The 26914-nt window shown below is 40.1% G+C and overlaps 1 protein-coding gene across 3 annotated transcripts in view; it reads right to left on the reverse strand.

Moving 5' to 3' along the window:
• LOC124721784 (protein artemis-like) overlaps positions 1-26131 on the reverse strand; it is a 188763-nt gene extending 162632 nt beyond the window's left edge. For 2 of the 3 annotated variants that reach the window (XM_047246899.1, XM_047246900.1), the window contains exons 1-3: positions 25657-26131; positions 25268-25562; positions 7554-7813 (exon numbers count right to left, since the gene is read on the reverse strand). In XM_047246899.1, coding sequence (XP_047102855.1) covers positions 7554-7813; positions 25268-25562; positions 25657-25765 — 664 coding nt within the window. In that variant the 5' untranslated portion in view covers positions 25766-26131. The remainder of the gene's footprint in view (positions 1-7553; positions 7814-25267; positions 25563-25656) is intronic. The other variant, XM_047246901.1, reaches the window with a different exon arrangement.
• Between the last annotated feature and the right edge of the window lie 783 nt (positions 26132-26914).

The raw sequence follows: 26914 nt of genomic DNA on the forward strand, positions 1-26914 counted from the left end.
TTTTCAAACTCTTAAAGATCACAAGTAAGATGTCTGCTTAAGAAAGTGCATTGTGTTACCAACTCCAGTATGGTTAAATCATCAAGAACAAAGCAACATCTCCTGATTCTATGTTGAAAATGGACAGGGGCGCCGACTTATAAAAAATATTGGGGCGCCCATACTGGGGGTCTTGCCCTGGGAAATTTTCTAAATTTTAGATGAAAAATAGTGAATTTTAAAGTTCCTTTAAGCATTTTAGAGTCATGATCAACATTAGAACCCCAAAAATTGGACTCTCAATAACTCGACACACGGGGAAACTTGACAAGCCTGACTTTTTTGGCTTTGAAAAAAGAAACAAAACAAACACGCACGGTGTTTTCGTAAGGAGCTAATTTAATTTAAAGTAATAATCATGCTTATAGATCAGTGAATATATAGCTCTGAAAAGATTGAAATTACATTTAAATAAATCCTAAACTATCATTAAAAGAACAAAACATAAAATATTGCTATTGCACAGTATTAGCACTTTGATTAATAAGTGAAATAGCTAATTTAAGCTTACCTTGAATAAGGATCAGGGGTCATCAAATAAAAACAATATCTCAAAGTTAAAGCTTTAATACAGTTAATAAAGTTAATACAGTATGCCTAATACTTTCAGCCAAAAAGTATGTAAATAGTCAGTTTTAATTGGGTCTTACATCCTAAAAATATTTTGAGTATTTGAAAATAACAAATAAAGAATTATAATAATATAGCAATACAGTACTGCACCAGTACTAACATTTCAAAACTGAAAATTTAACATTATACATGTATTTAATTCTCTATTTTATAAAGATTTTTAATATTCCTCTAAATGCCATTATTAGGGCTAGAGTGTCTTTAGAAAGGTGTAAATGTCTACCATCTGACTGGATTACTGAATATCAAGCCGTCGATGACTTGTCGGATATCCAATTCATCCAAAACATCTCAGTGGGCATGAAGAACAGTCAACTTGTTCAATCACTTCTGTCCCAATGTTGATCAGTGATATGACTTCAGATGCCTAAGCACACTAAATGACCGTTCTGCTGTTGCTGTTGTGATTGGAACTACTTGGAGAAGCTTAATGCACTTCACTACTTCACATAACATTTCTCCAACCACAGGCTCTTGTGTAATGTACTTTCTTACATCAAGCATGTTTTTTAAGACCACTTTTTTTTTAAAGCCAAATCAGCTAACATATTCAAGTGTAAGCACAGTCTCTCAATGTCTAGGTCATTTTTGAAAAACTCTGTTGAGTTTTCCAAATTTGTTTCGCCTCTATTTACTAAAAGCAAGCACTCTTCTTCAACTGAAATGACCTGTGAGAGTCCAGTTGAAGCAAACCCCTCAGTAATGCAAGATTGCACCATTTCACAAACTTGAATGTAAATAGCTTTGTAGTAGTCCATTGGGGTTTTGAAAGTGTGTAGTGAGCTGGCTTCATTATTTTCATACTTCTTTGGTAAATGCTGATTCCAAGGAAGTGAAGGACCATCAACTTGTGAAAGTTTTTCTTTTAAACACAATTCCCAAACGTGTTCAAAACTGTCACACCTTCAATTCAATATACAAATCAAGCCCTCATTTTTCCCACATCAGTAACACTTAGAAGAGGGCACTGAATTTTTTCATCAACATCCTCTACTGGGTTCATTGCATGGCAATAAAGACATAAAAATAAATAAGTCTTGAATTGTAACACTGACTCAAGGTAGCCTGCACATTTGTAACCTGCCCCTTTTTTGTCCTCTGCAGAAAATGTTTCAAAAAACTCTGAAAGTTCTTCGAAGTTTTTCAATCTTCTCAAGATAGTAGAAGCTCGCATAATCCATCAAGTCAGTCAAAGGGGTCATAGACCAGCTTGGTCGTTGGTGCTCTCACAGAGTATGCTTCTGAAAAGTCTCATCCTTTTGTTGGATTCCCTTACGGTGTTTATTAAGACCTTTGCTAAAGCCATTATATCCCTCATAGATGTAAGATGGTGGAGACTGTCTACAACTGCCAAGTCTAAACTGTGAGCAGTGCACTGCACATAATGTGCTTTTGGTTGTATATCCAGAACTTTTTCAGTTCGTTGAAGTTACCTCTCATATTCGAGGCACCACACAGCACTGTCCTCTGAAGTTATCCACTGACAAATAAAGACGAGCAAAAATGTCTTAAAATAATAAACGGAGTTTGCGATTCAGTGTTGGTGGTCTCGTATAAGCCAATAAAGCCTTCGTTGATGATTAAGGAATCATTGACAGTACGAATACAAAATGACACTTTTTCATGAATCTAAGAATCACTTGTTTTGTCAATCATAATAGAAAAATGTTGTCTTCTTGACTGAAGCCAGTACCTTTCTCAACACAGACTTTCCTAGCAGATCAATGATCTCGTTTTGAATATCATGGGAAATCCACTTATACCCCAAACGCCCCAACCAATCTTTAAACTCAGGTACGTCACTCTTTCAGAGTTCCAACAACTGAAAAAAAATTGAGTTTACATCTTTGTGCCCTCTAATTGCTAGTCCTTGTCGGCATAGAAATTTCACAGTAGTAAAAATTGTCTCGAGAGCTAAATGGCCTTTCTTCATATCACTAACTGTTCATTCAATTGGGAGGCCACACTTCAGTTAGTGATAGAATTTAGTTTCAGAACACTTTCTTTATGCATCAATGTATTTTCATGAAGACGGAATTTTTCCAAAGCCTTTTCCCAGTTAGAAAACCCTACGGAAGTAAATGCAGCTTCTTTTTTTCTTTTTTAAGAAAATTGTAACAGATTTTTAGCACCTGTTTCTTTGCAGATTTGCAAAAGTCTTTTTCGGTAGATGCTTCATATTCTAGCAATGTATATTTGATCAACCAAGACTTCTGAAATTATCTTCACTAACCGGGTTGTCCAGGTTTCGGTTGTGAACAGTTCTCACCTGAAGACTATGAAGCAACTGATGACACAATAATTGTTGGAGGTTGACTTTCAGTATCAACTTTCAAGCACACCTTTTTGGTAACAAATTTATCCATCGCAAACTTAATTCACAATATACTAAGATTCTAAAGTAAACAAATAAAAATAGAGTCATATAAAATTGTCCACTACACCCAAAAGTCTGAACACTAAACATGTTGCACCGTGCACTGAACGAATCTATCTACACTGAATGACTGCGACGACAGGGTGGGCTTTATATAGCCGCGGTGTCGTAATGTCTCTAAGCATCAAGGTGACGCGAAGTTGAGGGTTCCAAGTGATTCTGCTCCAGTTCTTTTGATGTTGCCACAGCCACAGCGCTGGCCCACCAGCGACAGACTTTACCCAAAGTTTCGCACACCAGGACAAATTCTAAGTGCACCCGCAGCACCGTAACACTATCATGATTTACACCACTCATTTTTAGTTAACCTGCTTACTACCGTAATGATTATTTGTTTTACTCATTACTGAATGTATTTTAAAAGACAACTATCATCGTACAAGGAAAAAAAAATTCCAACATAATTTTCAGATTTTACAAAGCATAATATAACTAATACTTTTCTTAAATTGTTGGGGGGGGGGGGGGGGGCTCCCCCCCACCAAACGAATTTTTGAGCTTGTGAAAATGGATATGGATCCTAGATCTAAAACCAAGAGTAATGCTACTTGATCATTCATTCCAAACACTTTCCTACATAACATGTGAGGACTATGTTAAATTACTGGGCAATGAATGGTCCTTCACAGGTATGAATAGTAGTAGTAGTAGTAGTAGTATGATGATGAAGACTACACTTCCCAAAAAGTCTTATAGCAAACAGCATCCCAAGCCTCAAGTAATACGCAATCCAGCTCCAACATAGAGAATGGGCAATTGTTTTCCTTGGTGAAACTTCTGGGCAGATTAAAACTGTGTGTCGGACCGAGACTCGAACTCAGGACCTTTACCTTTTGCAGGCAAGTGCTCTACCATCTGAGCTACCCAAGTACAACTCACACTCTCTCCTCACAGCTTTACTTCTGCCAGTATCTCGTCTCCTACCTTCCTAAGTTTACAGAAGCTCTCCTGCGAAACTTGCAAAACCAGCACTCCTGAAAGAAAGGATATTGTGAAGACATGGCTTAGCCACAGCCTGGGGGATGTTTCCAGAATGAAATTTTCACTCTGCTCAGACGGCAGAGCACTTGCCCGTAAAAGCAAAGGTCCCGAGTTCGAGTCTCAGTCTGGCACACAGTTCTAATCTGACAGGTTTAATCTGACAGGAAGTTTCATATCTGCGCACACTCTGCTGCAGGGTGAAAATCTCATTCTGGAAACATCCCCCAGGCTGTGGCTAAGCTATGTCTCCCCAATATCCTTTCTTTCAGGAGTGCTAGTCTTGCAAGGTTCTCAGGAGAGCTTCTGTAAAGTTTGGAAAGTAGGAGACGAGATACTGGCAGAAGTAAAGCTGTGAGGACAGGGCACAAGTCGTCCTTGGGTAGCTCAGATGGTAGAGCACTTGCCCGCAAAAGGCATAGGTCCTGAGTTTGAGTCTTGGTCCGGCACACAGTTTTAATCTGCCAGGAAGTTTCGTATCAGTTCACACTCCGCTGCAGAGTGAAAATCTCATTCTGTATTCCTTGGCATTTGAGTGGAAATCTTATACAATCCTTTCCATCAAAAATGGTGATTATGTTGCTATATCCTGGCTCATGGTAACAGTAATTGAAAGGCCTGCCACATCTGCCAGCAACAGAACCATCAAGGCATTTTTTGTCTCAGATTTTTCTTCAGTAATTTGCCCCAGTGACTGAAGAGGATGGAAGGTTATCTACATTTGAACAGTGAGTGTCACGTACCTGACACCAATCACAGAGTGGTAGACATCATTTAACCAATGCACAGGCTGCCTCTTAAGCTGGTCAAGGACTTTGGGACTGATGTTCTAGTGAGACAGTCTATCACACTTGCAATGAGGTCCTGATAACTGTTTTGACGTTAAAAACATTCAGTTGGCTTAACAGCATAATCAGTTTACTTGAGTATTCATGTCAGCAGTTTCCTTTCAAGGGTTGCTCCATCCAGACAAAACTGTCATCGAGAATCAACTTTCCACTGAGCATCAACAGCAAGGCTACGGAAGGAGGAGAGGAAAATGCCAGAGACCCACCCTAATGCAGTGCTCATATACACGTTACCTACTGTTTTAAAATCCTAGGGCCTCCAACAAAATCCTTTGGGCAAATGAGAGTAGAGCCCACAGACAGTGCACACTGAACTACTAATATGGGAAGAAATGGTAGAGAGATAGTTGCACTATGAGAGCCTCTCCCCCATATGCTGCTTTGAGTGGTAGTAAGATACACAGTGCAGCACAAACAGAATGTGCACTTTTACTGTAGCTGCTTCAATCCTTGTAAAGAGGGAAAGGAGGGGAGAGGTGTATGATATACAGAGTGATATCTACTTTTGGCTCTGACATAACTGAGCCAATCCTTTTGGTGCCAGCTGTAACTCCAGAAAACAAGTGTGTGAGTATGTGTCTCAAGCAGATACAAATAAAGATATACAAGATGCACACAATGTTTTAGTTCCTTCACATGTGTTACAAACTCTTTCTGGTTTCACTGCAGTATGGGAGCCATTTATCAGCTATGTTTGGTCTTTACCCTTCATTTCCCTTGAGCTGGAGACATGTAATCTACACAGGAAAAATTAATGTAATTACAATGATTACTCTAAGAAATTTCAATTTACAGAATTGCATCAACCTCTTCAGAGATTGCTGGTGTGCTCTACTCTGATTATATTGACTCTTTTCCTTAATATCTCAACTCTGTTTCCTTGCAGATATTTTCTGCAGAGAAGAAATGAGAAGAAACATGGACTTTGGTACTTTTGTTTCCTGATGACACTCCCTATAAGGGTATAGTTACTTCACTTACGGGAAGTTTTTACTGTCTGTACTTGATTTAAAAACTGCACGTGACATCACAAAATACAGTTCTGCATGAGCACTTGCTCAGTTTTGTTACCCTTGGCTCAGCTAGATGAGAGTGTTGAACTTACTTTCAATTCATTCTTACAGAGTTCTAAAATTAGTTATGTAAATGGTGGTGTTTTGATAGTCTGGTATGCTTTTCTAACTCCTGAATATTTGGTCTGCTTCACATTCTTTAACTCCTACACTATTTTTTCCCCCTTGGGAGAATTTCTAACTACATAGGTCTATCACAACTTGTAGAAACATTTGCACTCAGTTTTCTCCCCATTATATATGTACATATTCATGTTACGTTTCATTGGATTTGATGTGTCAAAGTATCTTGCCTTACATTTCAGGTGACAGATGACAAACTTTCAACAAAACTGATTCAAAAACACCACAGAATTTTAAAAACTAGTGAAAGTCATCAAAAGTTTATTTAGCTGAAATCCATGATGAATGTTCTTAATATAAATGCATTCATTTTTCAAAAGGAAACTCGCTGAATGATAACTCAAGAGCACACAACTCTCAATACTGTCCTGTGAACAAGATGACAGCTTTAGAACAGATGCTAAATTTGTGTGTAAATAATACAATAAGGATTCTGCATAGAGCCATGCTCACTGTACATGTGAAGAAATCATGCAGTTACTTTCTTTCATGGTGGAAATTTGATATTGGAACACAAAATATTTTCAAATAACAAAAGTGGTTGATAAAGACCGAAAAGGATGTAGTGGAATTGTCTAACCTTCTACAATATAATGATTTCCAATAGATAAATACACACTTCTATTTCAATAAAATTTAAGACTTTGGGATTCTTACACTTACATGCCAATACATTTATTCCATGTTGGTGTTTTTGGTTAGTAATACGAGTGCATTTTGAATAAACTGTAAAATTCACAACCACAATACTAAAAGAAAAAGTAATCTCCTTGTAGCCTTTGTTGTTGTCATCTAGATGACAATAAAGCTTCAGGCTGATAAATACAAAACAAAGTCTGACTTTTTTTATATAGCTTAACCAGATTACCACAACTGCAAGCTACTACATAAGCAAATTGTCTATGAAAAGACATAATAATTAAGCTCCACAATAAATACTTCAGTCTGCATCAGGGTATAAACTACAGTGAAACTTCTAGGTGGATTAAAACAGTGAGACAGACTGGAATCTGAACTCAAACCTTGACCCCCTTTCAATAGAAAATTACTCTGTGGAAGTAGTGGTGTGATGCACAGTTTTCAGTTCCCAGGACTTTTCAGGAAACAGTTAGCAGTAAACAAACACTGAACAGAAATTTCAAAAATTACAAGGAGCTATAATGGCTAAACACCCATACAAGTAACTGCCTCCACATTTGATATGGGTAACAAATTAATTGTTGCCATTTTTACTTCCTACCACAGTGGCATTTATCTGTGTTCCATGGATCAAGTTTGTGAACTCTGAGTATGATGCAGAATATGGTAACTGATTTGTGTGTTCCTGCAAGAAGTTCAACATATTTTAGGTGCAATAGGATCTGCAGCCACCACAAATGACAGCCAATTGGCAAAGTATTAATGAGAAAAAGTTAAACATACCTGGTAAATCAATCACAACTGTGTGTCTGGGGCTCAACTGAAGCCATTCACAGATTCTGTTGCAAACTGTGGAGGCACTCTCTGCACGGGAAGGAAAATAATAGTAACATCTATCCAAAAAAGTGGTATCAAGATAAAGTGTGTGGATCTTCTTTAGAGACGGCCCATTTCTTAAAGATGTGAACTTGCAAATATCTTCAGGTAAAATTCGAAAATCTCCAGTATACAGAACATTAAATTTGTCAGTTTCAAATAAAAACCTGCAACAAATGAAAACTACAAAAATCCCCACGCATGTACAGTAAAAGAGGTCGTACTGTCGAAACATTATTTACATGGAGAAATCATCTTGTGGTAAGTTATAAAGGTCGTAAACAAAAGATTCTTTTGTGGTAAAATTTAACAATGAAATACTGTGACATCACAAAATGTTATTAAATCATTTCTTCAGTACTCATGTAAAGCTGAAGATAGTACTTCGAGATACCAAGCAGAAGTACACATCATGGAAGCATGGTAAAATGGGAAAGCACATGTAAAGGGAAACCTGTGTGTAACAGCTAGAGACAAATACACTGGTCAGCCAGAACACTATGACCACTGACCTTCTGTCTATACAAACCCGTGCAAGCAATAGCAGCATCACCTGGCGAGGAATGACTGCTAGTCAGACACACGCATATGCATTAGTATCCACTAGCGTGCAGTCTTTGTGTAGCATGGGGAAGGTGTGGGATACGAGTTTGACTGAGGGCAGATTGTGACGGTCTGGAGGCTCGGCACGAGCATTTCGGAAACTGCACAACTTGTTGGTTCTGACATCATGGGGTTGGACAATCACCCCTCATTACAGATGACGACCATCATAGGCTAGGCAGACTGGTAAAACAGGACAGGCGGCAAACTGTGGCAGAACTAACATCATACTTTAATGCTAGACAGAGTACAAGTGTGTGTTAACACACAGTGCACCAAACACTCCTAATGATGTGTCTCCACAGACGACCGATGCCGGTGCCTGCGACAGTGCCAGTGTCAGTGTCAGTGTTAACACGACTGAAATGGGCATGTGACCATCACCACAGGACAATGGCGCAGTGGCAGAGTGTTGCATGGTCTGATGAATCCTTATTCTTTCCTCATCATGCCAATGGGAGGGTGAAAATCCGTCGTCTTCCAGGGGAACAGCTCCTTGACATCTGTACTGCAGAACGAACTGAGACAAGCTGACAGTGGCTCCATTATGCTCTGGGGAACATTCATGTGGGCATCCAGTGGTCAAGTGGAGGTCGTGCAAGGCACCACGATGGCCATAGAGTATCGTACACTGGTTTCAGATCACATAAACCCCTTCACCACGATGATCATGTTTCATGATGGCAATGGCATTTTTCAACAAGATAAGCACCACATCACAAGGCCAGGAGTGATGGAGTGGTTCAAGGAACACAATGGCAAGTTTAAGCTGATGTGCTCGCCACCAACTCACCAGATCTGAAGGCAATGAAACGTATCTGTGACGTGACAAAGTGGCATCAGAGCTCATCATCCCCCTCCCTCGAATTTACAGGAATTAGGTGACTTCTGTGTGCAGATGTGGTGCCAGCTCCCTCCAGTGACCTACCAAAGTCCGTTACTGTTGTTATCCATACAAGAGGTAGACATACTGGCCAATAGGTAGATGGTCATAATGTTCTGGCTGATCAGTGTACTGTTGTGGGAGTTCTGCCACTGAATGTATCAGGATGACCAAATGTAGCAGGAAGACACCAAATGTAGTGGTATCAGACGCCAAATGTGGTGTATTGAAACTCGGCGAGAACTTTCCAAATGATTTATTGTTTTCACTACAGTGCTCCGTTCACCTCGGTCTGCGTCACACGGCCCCGCAATGCTGAGGAAGCACCCCAGCAGCCTGTGCAATGCACCGCTGTGTCGTGCTGGCCTTGTATGCCAGCTGCAGAGATCCGATTACGTCAGGATGGCTGCACCAGCAGCAGACTCAGTGCTGCTCAGTGTGAGCCGCAGGCGGCCAGCTGCGTCATCCTTGCCAGCGTAGCACGGATCGCGGTGTCAAACAAGCGCCCGTGATCCGGCATCTGAATCTGTGGCCCTCGCCTTGGGAAGTGTGTCGGGAGCAGAGACGACTACCCGCGGCAGCGAGCTGAAGAGTGACCTGCAGACCCTGTGTCAGCCTCAGAGGGTCGAACCAATGATCCGCCGTGGACTGGGACACTGTCGCCCCATCTGTTGCTGCATGTAGCCCAGCAGTTTGACATGCCTCACCATCCAGGAGAGCTGCCACACTTTAATGAATCTCGTTAGAAAACTAAACATACTTATACTTGGCTGTGCGTCTCTGTTTTGTCAAGTGTGCTGCTTTGCGTCACGTATGCGTAACACTTAGGTTGGCTGGTAGTCCTCTTCTGCCTGTGACTTGCACCATGGAAACTGCCTCTCTGGCAGTCCTATGCCCCTGTGGCCTCTATTTGCCTTCGCAACTGCTGGTATGCGTAACTTACTGCAATCCGGCCCGCCCCTGGCCGTAACTCGTGCTCCGAATGTCGCACAAAACTAACTTTCCCTATCCTAAACGGTGGTGCTGCTACAGTATATACTGCTGGTAATAATCAGCAGATTCATGAACTAACATTTCTCATTCTCTCCATCATGAGAGAACACCATCTTTGGTAATATTTAAAATAATTCTCATTTATTCTTCAGTCTTAGCTGCATATTTTTAAATACATGACATGTTTTGTTCTCTCTGGATCATCTTCAAACCTATGTAGTTGCATCAGAAATCTGTTGTGCCTGTGTCAGTCCCTCATATCAGAGTGTCATATGTCTGTCAGAACCTCACATCAGAGTACAGCACTCTGACATGAGGTTCTGACACAGACATGATGGGTTGCTTATGCAACTACATAAATGTGATGATGATCCAAAGAGATCAAAACAAGTCAGGAACTTAAAAAGTGCAACTGATACTAAAGTATAGATGTGAATTGTTCTGGAATTAAAGTCTATTTATTCTTTAGCTTCGTTGCAAAGAAAATTTCTCGAAGAGATCTTAAATTACTGACTACGAATATTTTGTGAATCTAAGTCTTGTGTCAGTAGTGCACTACTGTGTCATATCCTCACACTCCTACAGTAAGGACTAGGGTTTCAGGAATCTGTCTGAATTTTCTACGGCCTTGTCTAACCCTAGTCCTGCATATCAGGTCCAATACATTCATAGCCAGGACTCTTCTGGTGGGCACGCTGAACTGTTTTTGCAGCTGCAATTTTCTAGCTAACACAAAAAATACAAGGTTGTGTCAACAAAAAAAAGTTGTTATTGTATTAGGTTCTATACAGGATTCAGGGTGAGAACATAGGAACCATTCAGAAGGTTACTAGTCACTGCTAGAATGGAAACTGGCAGGTACCCAAGGCAGTGTGGTCCATAGGACTGATGACATCACTTTCCTGATCAGAAACTGAGGCAGTGGTAAGTGTCAATGGTAGGATAAGTCTGGTAAGCTGAGGTACAGTTCACCAGTTTCGTTGTTCAGCTGGAGTTATTACACAACACAGAAACACACAGCACTAGACCGAGCTCAGGTAGAGACAGGCTTCATTTAGTGGATGTGCAACGGTAGGTGATACTTGAGAGGCAGGTATATGCCACAAAACTGTCCACACTGAGTGTTCTTGCACCTGTTTATGTCCAGTAGTAGATGGTGTAAGTTTGGGAAAGGCTGAGCATGAAGTGGCAAGAACTAGTGCTAAAGTTTCCACCCTTGATGTTAGGGACATTGTGTCTTAAGAGTCTTTTGTGGTGGCAAGTCTGAATAAAATCTTCTTGGTTTTTAAGCCACGTCAATTTTAATAAAATTCTCTAGGTTTCAGTGGCTATCTCCGTCATTATCATCAGGAATAAAACTACTGACTGCCGGGACTGGCACAATTTTCCACTTATAAAGCCCCAATTACGGCTGCTGGTACCAATCAGAGATAGCTGAAATGATGCATGCGTGGAAGGTGAACTGGGCAGCTTTTAGCAGCTACGGCCTACCGCAGGACTGAGTGACGTCAGGTTGCACAAGGGGGGCCAGCATGTCATTTGAAACTGCTGCTCCCACCCCCCTACAAGCATTAAGCATTTGTCATTGCTTCCTTTCGACATCCAAAGCCCACCCCCATGTCCTGCTAAGTGTGTACCCCCGGTCTCTCTTAAAATTGTTGCTGTTCATTCCAAACTCCGCTGTTTCTTTTACAACGCAATCCCAGTATGTTGACACATGAGCCAAGACACTCATGTTCTCAAACTGCATTTTGTGTCAGTTTCCATGCAATGCTCAGCTATGGTCGACTTGTCAGGTTCACATTGTTTAGTATGTCTCTTGTGCGCGGTACAATGCTCTGCAACTCTGAATTGTCTGACCTATGTAGGTGCTGCCACACTCCCAAGGGGCACCAGACACACTAAGAGCTATGTCATTTTTAACAGGACATAGCATATCTTGTATCTTGAGGTGGGCCGGAACACTGGTCTCAATCCTAATCTGCTGCTCGTTGCCACACAGTATGACAGGAAAGCCACCGGCTTGGCTTCTTCTGCCTATTCACAAGCCACCAGCCTTCAGTGGCACAGACATGCTGCAATTTAGACTGTAGGTAGTCAATGTCAGAAATCTTTTGCTCTCTGAATTAATGTGTTCAGGATTGTTTTCTTGTGTACAGGTTGGTGAAAACTATCAATTAGTATTTTGTCAACAGTCTTTGATAGCTGCTGGCTACCCCGATATTCAGTATCTGAACCATATCATATCTTAACATCCCACATCATATAACATCAATCTCGGGATTCAAACATGACTGCAAAATATATTTGGTCATCTACCCAAAGTATTTAAGGTGAAATGACCACAAAAATTTAGTTGTGAAAAATGCATATTGTAAGGCTTACACTCACTGTATTTAGATTAATGCTTGTATTGAATATCATATCTCTAACTTTCTATCTCAGTCATTTGGCATCAGACACTATTTTTGACAGCATTTGTGGTTAACATTACTCCCAAGGTACACACAGAACAATAATAAAGTTCTTAACAGTATCATCAGTGCTCTATCAAACTCCTATTCTTACTCTTTCACATAATTTGTTAGCAATCTCATAAAATTTGTTATAAACATCTATTGAAATCAGAAAGTTTATATTAGACACTGGATTTATTATACTTTTTTTCATAGAAAATATCCCCACCATGACAAGTTCATTCACAACACATTAGCATTCATACAATTTCATAACTTAACTTGAGTTAGCCACTTCTTTCCAGATTCAGTAAGGCTGCCATAATATTGTGTGCTTTCTCCTTTTTACACCAAACTAACTTGAATCTAGAATTATTACCTTTTTGTGCATACTTTACACACACTGGTGAGCAGTCATGTACATCACTCACCTACTACCCACTCTGCAGGATCCTCTCCAACTAGAATGTCACATGCCAAATTGGCAGGCATCAAAATGCTCCTGTACTTTGAATATTGGGCATTCCCACATTACCCAAACTGCTCCAGTCTGGCAGAGGTGAGTAGAGGCATGATTCAATACACAAGAACTGTATCCGCAACTGTACCCGTACAATATATCAGACTAAATTCCATCCATAAAAGATGTCACAAAGACTTTCTTTCACCATTTCTTGAGTATCATTCATCAGTCTAGGACCCTTACTAAGTTTCATTAGAGAAGGAGGTACCTACATCTTTAGAGAACAATGAAGTAATAGCTGTACAGGTTCATCATTTACTTGTTTTATTATTGCTATATGTTTATCACAAAAATATAGAAGCTGGGAGGGGGGATGGTGGGTAAAAGGTAGCAGATAAGTTCATATTTTGAACTGTTTCTGAGACAGAACACATCTAACGTACATTAGTTTTTGGGCTAGTGAGATGCACATGTGTGTGTTACAACTCAACCTCTGACACTTTATTCTAACCTAACCTACCTCATTGTTTTCATCATACCTTGTTGCTTTCAACCTATTTGCTCAGGATGTCTTTCTCAAATTAAACTAGTCCACTGAATGCACAGCTGTCCATGGGGTGTTATGAGTGAAGTAATGTGAGGGATTCAGAGTGCATCAGAGAGAAGCATTGGTTAACTGAATTTGGATATGTGCTGACTACAATGCCACATATCTACACTAACAAATACACAGACATGTTGTATTTTAACAGACTCTGTGATGGTAGTGCTCCTGCTGCTATGTAAGAATACTGTTGGTGCTTTATAATATTTCAAATTCCTGATCATATAGTGTTTACTAGAGTGTGGCGGTCCCACTTGCTTTTATTTATTTCGTTTGTTGTCCTCTGTGTCATCGTATTGTGTTGTTAGACTGGCTGAAAAATATGGGGTGTGGATTCTGCCACTGACTACTTTAAATTATGTAGCTGACAGGTGCACAGTTGTGTGTCACAGTACTTTAATTTCACTTTTCACAACCCCCCAATAATACACAGTTATATGGCCCATGCACTATTGTTTAACTTGTGATAAGCCTCATTAATAGTTTGCAGGCGAAACTCCACATACTGCTGCTATAGTTTACTGTTGAACATTTACGAGCAGTAAAACTTAACCACAAAGTTCACAGTTCTTGAAGAATAATCAGGTACATATGGTGCAGTCACTGTCCTAGGTTTTTACACATGGCCTGATTGTTTAACACTTATTTCATAGTTAAATTGAAGCATTGTTGTTCTAACCAGCAAAGTTTACTCGTCTGAAACTCGGCCGTGGACTGACTGTCTCATGACCAAACATCAGGCCCTTATATATCATCACAATAATCGGTAATGAAACTACACATTGTTCAAAGTTAAACATACAGAATTTACAATCAAAACTTAACTCATTAAATTAACTGAATACATTGAAAAATTGCGTCTTTTTAACAGTTTCTTCTACTACGAGTTTTACGTTCAAATGGCTCTAAGCAGTATGGGAGTTAACCTCTGAGGTCATCACTCCCTTGACTTAGAACTACTTAAACCTAACTAACCTAAGGACATCACACACATCCATGCCCGAGGCAGGATTCTAACCTGCAACCGCAGCAGCAGCAGCAGCAGCTCGGTTCCAGACTGAAGGGTCTAGAACTGCTCGGTCACTGCGGCTGACTTTGAGGTCAGAATCAATTACATACATAAAACTAAGCACAAAATTAGGTCTGGTGTTATTTACTTTAAAACTGAGGGTCAACCTTTCTCTATTTATGAAAATCCAGATTATATTCACCTATGTTAATGGTAAATTGTAAAAAGTGAAAAAACGAATTTTAGGAGGCAGATGGCAAAACAAGAGAGGAATTAAAATTATCCCAGCTTGCTTCGTCACAAGAGTTTTCAACACACTGCATGAAACAGGTATTCCCATTTTTCTTCTGAACATCTAGTTCAACAACCTGTGCAGAAACAGCAACACCTTGTTGCAATGGTGCAGCAGAGTTCTATTACCTGCATACACAACTTTCTGCACATATCCATGTTCCACAAACTTGCATGACAAATATTACATGCAGAAAACTTGAACCATTTCACATTCTGCATGTCCATAATCTTCACACTGGTGATAATGCTACAGAACTTGAATTTTGTCAGTCGTTAAATGACAAATTTCATTTGCTTCCATTAAATACTATTCACTAATGAAGCCATGTTTACACAGAATGGAATCAACACCACACATAATAATCATTGCTGGTTGCAGGAAAACCACACTACGATCAATGTCTGATGCAGCACGATTGGTAGCATGTTGATGGGGCTAGTCATTTTAGAAGAGCAAGTAATGGGATAGAATTACTTGAATTTTTTGGAAAACTTATTTGTTGAACACCTCGAGGATGTTTCTCTGGCCATACTTCCAGCATAACAGAGCACAGCCGCATTTTACCAGATATGTGAGGAAACATTTCAACTGCACTTACACTAATAGCTTGATTGGTCATGGCAGTACAGCTAACTAGCCATCAACATTGCCTGACCTTACGCAATTAGATTTTTGTTCATTGGGTTGGATGAAGTCTGAAGTGTACAAACAATAGATGAATAGATGAGACAAGCTGCTTGGTTGCATCATGAAAGCTGCTGCCCTCATTAGGTAAAGTGCAGATGTATTTGTACTCTGTCAAGCAACATGGTCACCTAAGAGTGCAAAAATGCATTGTAGATGATGACAGGATATTCAAACATTTATTGTTAACTGTGCAACAGCTGTAATGTGTCATGTACAATAATGCTTAGAGGTGAATGTTAAAAATACATATTTTTCACTTGGTATTTTGTAAAAAACATGTTCTAATGTTTACTAACTGTTGTGCATGTTTCAACCTGACAGTGTATTGAATAATACAGAAAAAAATAACATACATTTAGAATAGGTCATATGGCCATATGAAGTTTTTGGCTTCTTCAAATGATCGTTCCCGTCATATCCCTGAATGATATGCAGTTTATATGCATATGTCTCATACACATTGCTCATTTGAGACCCCTTACCACCTGAAATATCCATTTTTAACCCTTGGTTCCTTATAACAAAATACTCGGTTTATGATCATCAGCATAATTTGACCCAGAAGGCTGGGGACAACCAATATATATTTGTATATTCATATAAGAGGAGAAATAATTCTTTCAGCACTCTCCAGTTTAAAAGGTATATCCAAATCATGTGACGCAGGTTTAGGAAAAAGGCAATTCCTGCTGAAACTTGTAGTTTTTGTGTACTCATTGACCAAATTTCCATTAAGAAAACATTAAGCATTAGTTTGTGAAGCCTAGAAATTTAAGTTGTCTTTAAAGTACCTAATTTGTGGCCTGTGGGTTGAATATACAGTATTATCAAACATCTCAAGTTTCATACAGGTGTTTTTCAACAGCTTACTTTTGTTGATTACGTCTGAATGCTGCCAGGTGTTAATTATATATCATGCTGAATCCCCTTCCTGTCTGCATGGCATAAAAAAGTCCAAAAATTACATACAATTATCCAAATGTCCATTCTCTGAAACTTCTGCCTTAAATTAATGCATGTGTTTGATACTAGCAGACTTTCAAAGTGCAATCAAATGATCATGAAGTAATTTCATCGAAGTTTGGCAACTGTTCCAAGTGTCCATTAGTGTAAGAGTTACATGGAACTCACATCCCTGCAAGTGTATTCTGACAATTTTGCTGTTGTTTTGTCCTGCCCCAGTCATCACTTACCAAGAATGTCAAAGAACTCTTCGCACGATTTGACAACAGTTGTTGAAAGGAGACTGCGGGACTTTTATTGTGGTAGTCTTCAACTAAATTTTATTGGCTGCTGATCCACTAGTATAGGCTAACACACAACACACGAGCTTTTGAGATAGGAAGGTGAATCAGACCTGGATCAAATCTGCACAGCAGATTATTGATCATGGCTAGTGCATCCATCAGCCTGAGGGTTGTTTTGAGGCGGTTTTGCACCCTCATTTAGGCAAATGCTGGACTAGCTCCCAATTTCTGCCTTGGAAAATACAATACACAAACAGTTAAAATACAGTCACATACACTGAACACAGTCCACACAGTTTACAACTGTGTGCTGGACCACGACTCTGACACGGCACCTTTGCCTCTCACAGCAAGTTCTCTACTGACTGAACTACCCAAACATAACTCCTGACTCATCCTCACAGCTTTATTTCCACTAGTATAGCACACAGCTTTAATCTGCTAGGAAGTTTCATATCAGCACACACTCTGCTGCAGAATTACAATTTCATTCCAGAAAGTTTACACAGTTCATAGACAGGTGACCCACACAACTTCCCTCCTTTAGATGATTGGCGACTGACATAACTAAGGGTATTCAGTCGTGAAGGTAATTTAAATAAAATTGGCAAATTCTCGAGTAGAGTAGAGCCTGTACTAGATGGGGTTAATGCTAACTACCACAAAAAATATATACAGTGATAACTAAGCCACCACCATGATGCGGTACTGCTTCAGTGATGGAGGAGACCATTTCAGGTCTTGTAGAAATGTAATCAAGACAATACTGATCCTACAACTTGTTTTAGAAGGCACATTAAGGGCATTTATAGCATTTGTAGGTGTAAAGAAAGATTCTGACAATGTTAACTGTAATACAGTTTGAAATTATGAAGGTAGAAGGAATAAAACACAAAGACCACCAAGGTTGTCTATAATTTATACGGAAACCAGATAGCATTTGTAGAAAAGTCTAAGGGTGTGAAAGAGAAGCCGTAGTTGAGAAGCAAGTGAGACAGGGTTGCAGCCTATCCCCAACATTATTTAATTTGTACACTGGGGAAACAGTAAAGGAAAGCAATGAGAAATTTGGAAATCAAATTAAAGTTCGGGGAGAAAAATAAAAACTTTTAAGTTTCCTAATGACATCGTAATTCTGTCAAGGCAGCAAGGAGCTTAGAAAATAAGTTAGAGAGAGAGAGAGAGAGAGAGAGAGAGAGAGAGAGTGAGTGTGTGTGTGCACCTCAAAGAGACCAGAAGGAGAACATCAACAAAAGTATAACAAGTATGGGGTGTAGTTGAATTAATGAGGGAATTACATTAACAAATGAGGCACTAAAACTAAAAGATGAGTTTAGCCTCTTCGGCAAGTGACTAAATGACAGTGGCTGAAAAAGAGAGTATATAAAACAGAGACTGGCAAGGGCAAGCAAAGCATTTCTGAAGAAGCAAAGCTGAAGATTAGATAGTTAGATCGAGTAACTAACGAGGTGGTACTGAACAAAATTGGGGGGGAAAAAAATTCATCACACAATGCGACTAATAGAAGGGATTGGTTGATAGCACACATCCTGAGGCATCACGGATTCATCAATTTGGTTATGGATGGAAGTGTGTGGCATAAAAATTGAGTAAGAAATTCAATGCTTCAATACAGTAAGTAGGCACAAACTGGTGTAGGCTGCAATAGTTATGGAGAGATGAAGAGATTTCCACAGAATAGTCTGGTGTGAATGCTGTAAGCCTGTAGGCTGACTTCTGCTAGCAGCCAAAGATGATGCAAATCTACAATCAACATTGCTATTTATGCAGTAAGATTGCTTTACTATCTCAGGCAACTCTCAGTTTTCTTTTAAAGGTAAATATCTGCCTAACTACCATGGAAGCTTCCTGGAACTGCATAGGTCTACCACACACACTGTGATGTTCATCCATGGATGACTTGCTCTACATTTGCCAACTATATGTGCACTAGCAGCTAATTTGATGCCACATGTTCAATGCATAACAAAGTGCATGCTACTGACAGATGTGGCAGAATGACACTATTGACTGATGCGTCATTTGACACACTACTGTTTTACTGCACATCACCCCACCATAGATTTGCTACTTGCACACCCCTAGTCTGCATTTCGAGCTGATCTCATAGACAAACATGTGCAGACTGTTGACAGTATCTTCCACAGTGTCCAGCACATCTCTGAAATTTTAGCCACTTCCATAATCTAGCGTGTTAGACCATTGGTGGCAGGTGGGCGCAATTCTGTTTTCACATTTCTCACATCACTTATGAAGCTTAAGCTGTTTTTAACACTTGCAGGGTGGAATTTCTTTAGTGGAGGTCTGGTCAAGGTTTGTGCTCCTAGTGAAATGAGGATTTATTTTAATGTTATTCTTCTACCACAGCAGTGTGTGTGTGTGTGTGTGTGTGTGTGTGTGTGTGTGTGTGTGTGTGTGTGGAGCTCTCTTTGCTTTCGCAGTAGTTTCCTAACTTTGTTGTTGTACCACGGTGGGTTTTTCCCGTCCCTCACAGTTTTACTCGTGTGTGTGTGTGTGTGTGTGTGTGTGTGTGTGTGTGTGTGTGTGTGTGTGTGTGTGTGACTTGATCTCTTGTTTATATAAACTAGATAATAATGATCATATGTATATGTCTCATTTGTTAAACAAAGCACTTTACATATTGTGATGCTATCCCAGAAAGAATTTTCAGTTTGCAGTGGAGTGTGCACTGATTTGAAAATACTAGGCAGATTAAAACTGTGTATTTGCCAGGTTCAAGTAGTGTCTGTCAAGCAGACACCATAATATAGCACTAATAGCAAATATGGTGACAACTGCACAGAAAGCTTTTTGGGTATAACAGTTTGCAAGGATTTCATCTGTTGTTACAGTGCAATGTGCATTCTGTATTAGTTCCACTGTAATCTTCCAAGTGATGATAACATCTGTGGATGGTACTATCAGTTTGAAGCTACCACCCGACTTTGCAAGAGAAAGGGTATGGGAAGAGCAAGTGTGGCTAAAAAACGTGTTGAATGTGTGAGAGAGTATTCATGCATAGCCCCAAGAAATCAGTTCAAAAGACTAGTCATGAATTAGCAATTCCTTCAATATCTGCATTGAGATATTTAAGGAAATGCTTACAACTACGCCCTTATTGTTTGTAGTTATTACGAGCTCTAAAGCCCAAAGACTACAGTTGACCTGCCAACTTTGCAAACAAAATGTTGCATGTCAATGAAAATTTTCTGTATTGTGTCATCTTCAGTGATAAATTGACATTTAACCTGAGTGGAAATGTGAACAGACAATGTGCACATCTGGGTGTCAGCAAAACCCCACAATGAGGTACAGTTTCAATTATATGCTGCTAAAATGAATGTTTTTGTGACAAATTTGGGCAGAAAGTTTATGGACTTTTCCTTTTCAGTGAAGTAACTGTAATTGGTGTCTTATCTTGATGTACTAGAACTAAGGCTCTTTCCCCAATTTGAAGAAACTAAACCGTGGCACTTGTATTTGAGAGAAATATGGAGTGCCACTTCACTGGCATAACTCAGTACATGATTGTTTAAATGTAAATGACTGCTATATTGTCCCCAGGTGGCCAGATGACATTGCTTGTCTCACACGGCCTCCACATTCATCCAAATTGATGCTGTCTGATTTTTACCTTTGGGGGTTCATAGAGCCTCCACTATAATCTGATGTACCTGACTGTAAGAAAAACTGTTAATGTTGCTCTTTCATTTGATGTATTATTCATAATTGTAAGTTGAATGTAATAAATGCTAGAAACCCTTGAAACTGCTACACATTTTGAAACACCCAGTATATGCAACAGTGGTTCATGATACAGTTAAATAAATGGAAGCATACATGTTCAAAAACAAACCAAATTGTTTGCAGATCTAGGTCAATATCATAAAATGGGAATTGGGAAAGAAATCACACAAGTTTATCCAATCACTGAAATATGTTTAGTAACTTGTCTGTACAATCTATATGTCACTGAAATTCATATACCTTCTCTCTGTTCTTGATTGCACAGTTCACTTCATTCCCCTTATTTTTAATCTAACTTTGCTTCTCACTCTTTGCTCTCTTATTTCTGGACTGAACCTGGCCCAGTGCTTACAAATGTACACCACCCCCTTTCCCTTCCTCCTCCTCTTAAATCTTGTCACTCCTTGCTCTCACAACAGGTGGGTTCCTGTCATCCTGAGGAGTCTGAGTGACCTGCCTTTCTTTTCTAACTTTTCCCAAACTACCCCTTATATCTCCCTGAGGAAGGAATTAATAGTTTCTAAAGTTACAATAGTTTCTTCTATTTTTGTGTGTGTCAGTTGACAGTAGTAAGAATTTCTTCTTCTGAAGATTATGTATTGGCTTACTCTGTCTCATGATTTTGAGGTTAGCCTTGAGCCAAATGTCTAGCAAATTACTGAAAACTTTTTATCTAGTTTTATGATTCCTGCAAAGTACCAAGTCATGTCAGCTCCACAATTAGCTTCCTTGAGTTGTGGGAATATGTATCACAAATATGAAGTTGATTTTTCCACACAGTTCATTTTTGTTTGAATACATCAATCTAGTTCACAAAATCTATGTTCAAGTAATGGACACAGTGGCGAATCCAGGGGTGAGTGGTAAGGCAGCTACTGGGCTGCAGCTTTGGCCCCTTCTTCCCCCCCCCCCCCCCTTTCCACCCAGAACTACATGCATTTCTTCTTAATCTTAAATTTAAAAATGAAAATTCTTTGCCACACAGCTTTCAGACTTAGTAGCCCCAAAAATTTACTGTAATTGTTATTATAATAGATTAAGAAAACACCTTCATTTATTCTAGAGAACTTTGTGTCTGAACAATGGCAAAATTCACCTCCCCCATCCCCATCTGCTGAAATCCAGGATTTGACTCAACGGAAGTGGTGTGGGTAACACTGCAGCATGTACTTTAAATGTGTTGCAAAAATGTCAGAATAAATGACAATCAGTGTAAGGATGTTATAACTTTTGCACCAAAGATAAGAAACACATCATTCGGTCTTCTCTTCAACAACTCAGCGTACAGTTCTTTCTCTACTGCAACAAGTTTGGTCCAAACTTTGTACAGAAGACTCTTGTGGTAAGAACTATTCATGTTTTTAAGTGAACCACCTATGAAAAATCTCAGTACGAAAGGGAGTTTTAGGTAAATGTTCATTCGGCCGACTTGTTTTCAATCCACATGGGCATCAAACATTGTCACGCCATAGGGTGGTGGGGTTTCGGGTTCCGCTGGATAGGTCAGGAGTCCACTACACGCAACAAGCGGCTACACGGGTAGCAGGGGTTGTGTGGCGTGGGCTGGGTGGTTTTTTAGGTTAGATGGCCTTGGGCAAGTACAGAAAGGGCAACAGCCTCAACGGGTGCGGGGCAAAGTCAGGACATGCGGGGACCAAGCAGCAATCGGTATTGTAATTGTCAACTGTCGAAGCTGCGTTGGTAAAGTACCGGAACTTCAAGCGCTGATAGAAAGCACCGAAGCTGAAATCGTTATAGGTACAGAAAGCTGGCTTAAGCCAGAGATAAATTCTGCCGAAATTTTTACAAAGGTACAGACGGTGTTTAGAAAGGATAGATTGCATGCAACCGGTGGTGGAGTGTTCGTCGCTGTTAGTAGTAGTTTATCCTGTAGTGAAGTAGAAGTGGATAGTTCCTGTGAATTATTATGGGTGGAGGTTACACTAAACAACCGAACTAGGTTAATAATTGGCTCCTTTTACCGACCTCCCGACTCAGCAGCATTAGTGGCAGAACAACTGAGAGAAAATTTGGAATACATTTCACATAAATTTTCTCAGCATGTTATAGTCTTAGGTGGAGATTTCAATTTACCAGATATAGACTGGGACACTCAGATGTTTAGGACAGGTGGTAGGGACAGAGCATCGAGTGACATTATACTGAGTGCACTATCCGAAAATTACCTCGAGCAATTAAACAGAGAACCGACTCGTGGAGATAACATCTTGGACCTACTGATAACGAACAGACCCGAACTTTTCGACTCTGTATGTACAGAACAGGGAATCAGTGATCATAAGGCCGTTGCAGCATCCCTGAATATGGAAGTTAATAGGAATATAAAAAAAGGGAGGAAGGTTTATCTGTTTAGCAAGAGTAATAGAAGGCAGATTTCAGACTACCTAACAGATCAAAACGAAAATTTCTGTTCCGACACTGACAATGTTGAGTGTTTATGGAAAAAGTTCAAGGCAATCGTAAAATGCGTTTTAGACAGGTACGTGCCGAGTAAAACTGTGAGGGACGGGAAAAACCCACCGTGGTACAACAACAAAGTTAGGAAACTACTGCGAAAGCAAAGAGAGCTCCACTCCAAGTTTAAACGCAGCCAAAACCTCTCAGACAAACAGAAGCTAAACGATGTCAAAGTTAGCGTAAGGAGGGCTATGCGTGAAACGTTCATTGAATTCGAAAGTAAAATTCTATGTACCGACTTGACAGAAAATCCTAGGAAGTTCTGGTCTTACGTTAAATCAGTAAGTGGCTCGAAACAGCATATCCAGACACTACGGAATGATGATGGCATTGAAACAGAGGATGACACGCGTAAAGCTGAAATACTAAACACCTTTTTCCAAAGCTGTTCCTGTACTGCAGTTCCTTCTCTAAATCCTCGCACAAACGAAAAAATGGCTGACATCGAAATAAGTGTCCAAGGAATAGAAAAGCAACTGGAATCACTCAATAGAGGAAAGTCCACTGGACCTGACGGGATACCAATTCGATTCTACTCAGAGTACGCGAAAGAACTTGCCCCCCTTCTAACAGCCGTGTACCGCAAGTCTCTAGAGGAACGGAGGGTTCCAAATGATTGGAAAAGAGCACAGATAGTCCCAGTCTTCAAGAAGGGTCGTTGAGCAGATGCGCAAAACTATAGACCTATATCTCTGACGTCGATCTCTTGTAGAATTTTAGAACATGTTTTTTGCTCGCGTATCATGTCATTTCTGGAAACCCAGAATCTACTATGTAGGAATCAACATGGATTCCGGAAACAGCGATCGTGTGAGACCCAACTCGCTTTATTTGTTCATGAGACCCAGAAAATATTAGATACAGGCTCCCAGGTAGATGCTATTTTTCTTGACTTCCGGAAGGCATTCGATACAGTTCCGCACTGTCGCCTGATAAACAAAGTAAGAGCCTACGGAATATCAGACCAGCTGTGTGGCTGGATTGAAGAGTTTTTAGCAAACAGAACACAGCATGTTGTTATCAATGGAGAGACGTCTACAGACGTTAAAGTAACCTCTGGCGTGCCACAGGGGAGTGTTATGGGACCATTGCTTTTCACATTATATATAAATGACCTAGTAGATAGTGTCGGAAGTTCCATGCGGCTTTTCGCGGATGATGCTGTAGTATACAGAGAAGTTGCAGCATTAGAAAATTGTAGCGAAATGCAGGAAGATCTGCAGCGGATAGGCACTTGGTGCAGGGAGTGGCAACTGACCCTTAACATAGACAAATGTAATGTATTGCGAATACATAGAAAGAAGGATTCTTTATTGTATGATTATATGATAGCGGAACAAACACTGGTAGCAGTTACTTCTGTAAAATATCTGGGAGTATGCATGCGGAACGATTTGAAGTGGAATGATCATATAAAATTAATTGTTGGTAAGGCGGGTACCAGAATGAGATTCATTGGGAGAGTGCTTAGAAAATGTAGTCCATCAACAAAGGAGGTGGCTTACAAAACACTCGTTCGACCTATACTTGAGTATTGCTCATCAGTGTGGGATCCGTACCAGATCGGTCTGACGGAGGAGATAGAGAAGATCCAAAGAAGAGCGGCGCGTTTCGTCACAGGGTTATTTGGTAACCGTGATAGCGTTACGGAGATGTTTAATAAACTCAAGTGGCAGACTCTGCAAGAGAGGCGCTCTGCATCGCGGTGTAGCTTGCTCGCCAGGTTTCGAGAGGGTGCGTTTCTGGATGAGGTATCGAATATATTGCTTCCCCCTACTTATACCTCCCAAGGAGATCACGAATGTAAAATTAGAGGGATTAGAGCGCGCACGGAGGCTTTCAGACAGTCGTTCTTCCCGCGAACCATACGCGACTGGAACAGGAAAGGGAGGTAATGACAGTGGCACGTAAAGTGCCCTCCGCCACACACCGTTGGGTGGCTTGCGGAGTATCAATGTAGATGTACCAGTATGCAAGTTGGACATTTGCTGCATCACTTTAAAAATCACAATTCCTTACAAACCCAAAACAAATTAACTATGTAAACTACTGTCAGCACACACATCCTAAAAGTAACTTCATTTTCCACCAGTTTCATACGTTATCTATACATAATTTAATCAACTTATACTCACATTACAGAACCTGGGCAATGTCCAGCTGGTATGCAGGTGACGGCAAGGGTCCTACTATCAGAGTTTTCTGGAGAAGGAACATCTATTAGTGATGGTCCCAGTGGCAGCACTTTTATATACTTATCAATCTTCTCAAAACCCATATTCGTTAAGTGCTTTTTACCCTTCTTAAATTTCATATCCATTAAGTACACACGTGTAATATCCGAGCAATACAAATACACAGTACAGCCTTCCTTTTCCGCAGTTAGCAGCCGTTCGTAGAAAGCAACATCATTTAAGCCTCTCATGTGATCTGAAATTACAGAAAGAAAGTGAACACAGGGCTACAGCAATTTTGAATATACTTCACGTGTATGCCGTATATACAGCTATAAATATTTATATACCCGTATGTGCATGACTAAGAAAAAAAGCTGTTGATAGTAGATTCTCGTTTTCAAAATTATCCACAGATACATCAGGGATTTCTTGCATCCGGCCACCAAATGTGCTCATTTATTCTGTATTGCTCGCCAAAAAGATGTTTCTAATGCTAATCACACTTTACTCATAATACTGGGCTATAGAAATGTGCGCCTACCGATAAGAACGGTAGTCAGTACTGTACTTCAGGAGGAAACAGCTTGCGTTTCCTCGGCAGACAATAAACGGCATAAGAACTGTAACCAAGCTTCGATGGGCTAGCCTACGACTCTAAAATGCCGATTTTGACAATATCCGCTATTTGAACTTTGAAAACATCTCCCAGCAGTTTTGTTTTAACGTTGATAAATCAGTGTAGCCAACCAAACATTTGACATGGCTTAAGGCCTGCCCGCATGCAATGATTTGTCGGCGCAAATATCTTGCACCCACACGAGACAGTTTCAATCAAGGAGGTTAGAATTATTGTATTTCTAACCAACTTGGTTTCTATCCTTACTTATTTACAAGGTCTTTGATTTCAGTCATAGAGTTTCAACTAGACTGTGGTTTCAATCTATGAAAGACTAAAAATCTAAAGTATAACGTTGGTGTTTTCTAGAGGATTAATAAACAGAACAGATACACATAACAGAGACTTTAGACATCAATAATATATTCTCTCACTATTTACTACAGTCTGCCAACGCTTTTTTTAGATACTGTGACTGTAGAAATGACGTGGTTTTCAGACGACGAACTCGTCGGGCCATCTTCGGATCGCATTTCCATCCTTAATTTACGTTTCTTGAAGGTTGTTTGCTAGAGAGCGGAAATGGTGAAAATCTGAGGGCACAAGATCAGGCGAATAAGGTGGGTGAGGAACGACTCCCCAACCCAACTTCTGTATACTGTTTTTTGTCAGTCTATCAGAATGGCGGAGGGCGTTATCGAGGAGTACCATCACTTCGCGCAGTCTTCCTGGTCATTGTTCTTATGTTGCGCCTACAAAATATTTCAGTTGCTGACAATGTCAGCAACGTAAAAAGAGACCTGCACACAACTCATGATGTGCACATGAATAAAAGAGGCAAAAAGACTGTCAGCGAATTAATTGTCCAGAAAATTAGACGAAACTCTCCACAAAGCGGTGTAAATAAGTGAATTGCCATGGAATGGCACAACCCACCAAATGAGAACCTGCCACACAAACAGTCGCTGCAGGCAAACCTGGGAAACTTA

Source organism: Schistocerca piceifrons, chromosome X, assembly GCF_021461385.2.
Source record: "Schistocerca piceifrons isolate TAMUIC-IGC-003096 chromosome X, iqSchPice1.1, whole genome shotgun sequence".
NCBI classification, from domain to species: domain Eukaryota; kingdom Metazoa; phylum Arthropoda; class Insecta; order Orthoptera; family Acrididae; genus Schistocerca; species Schistocerca piceifrons.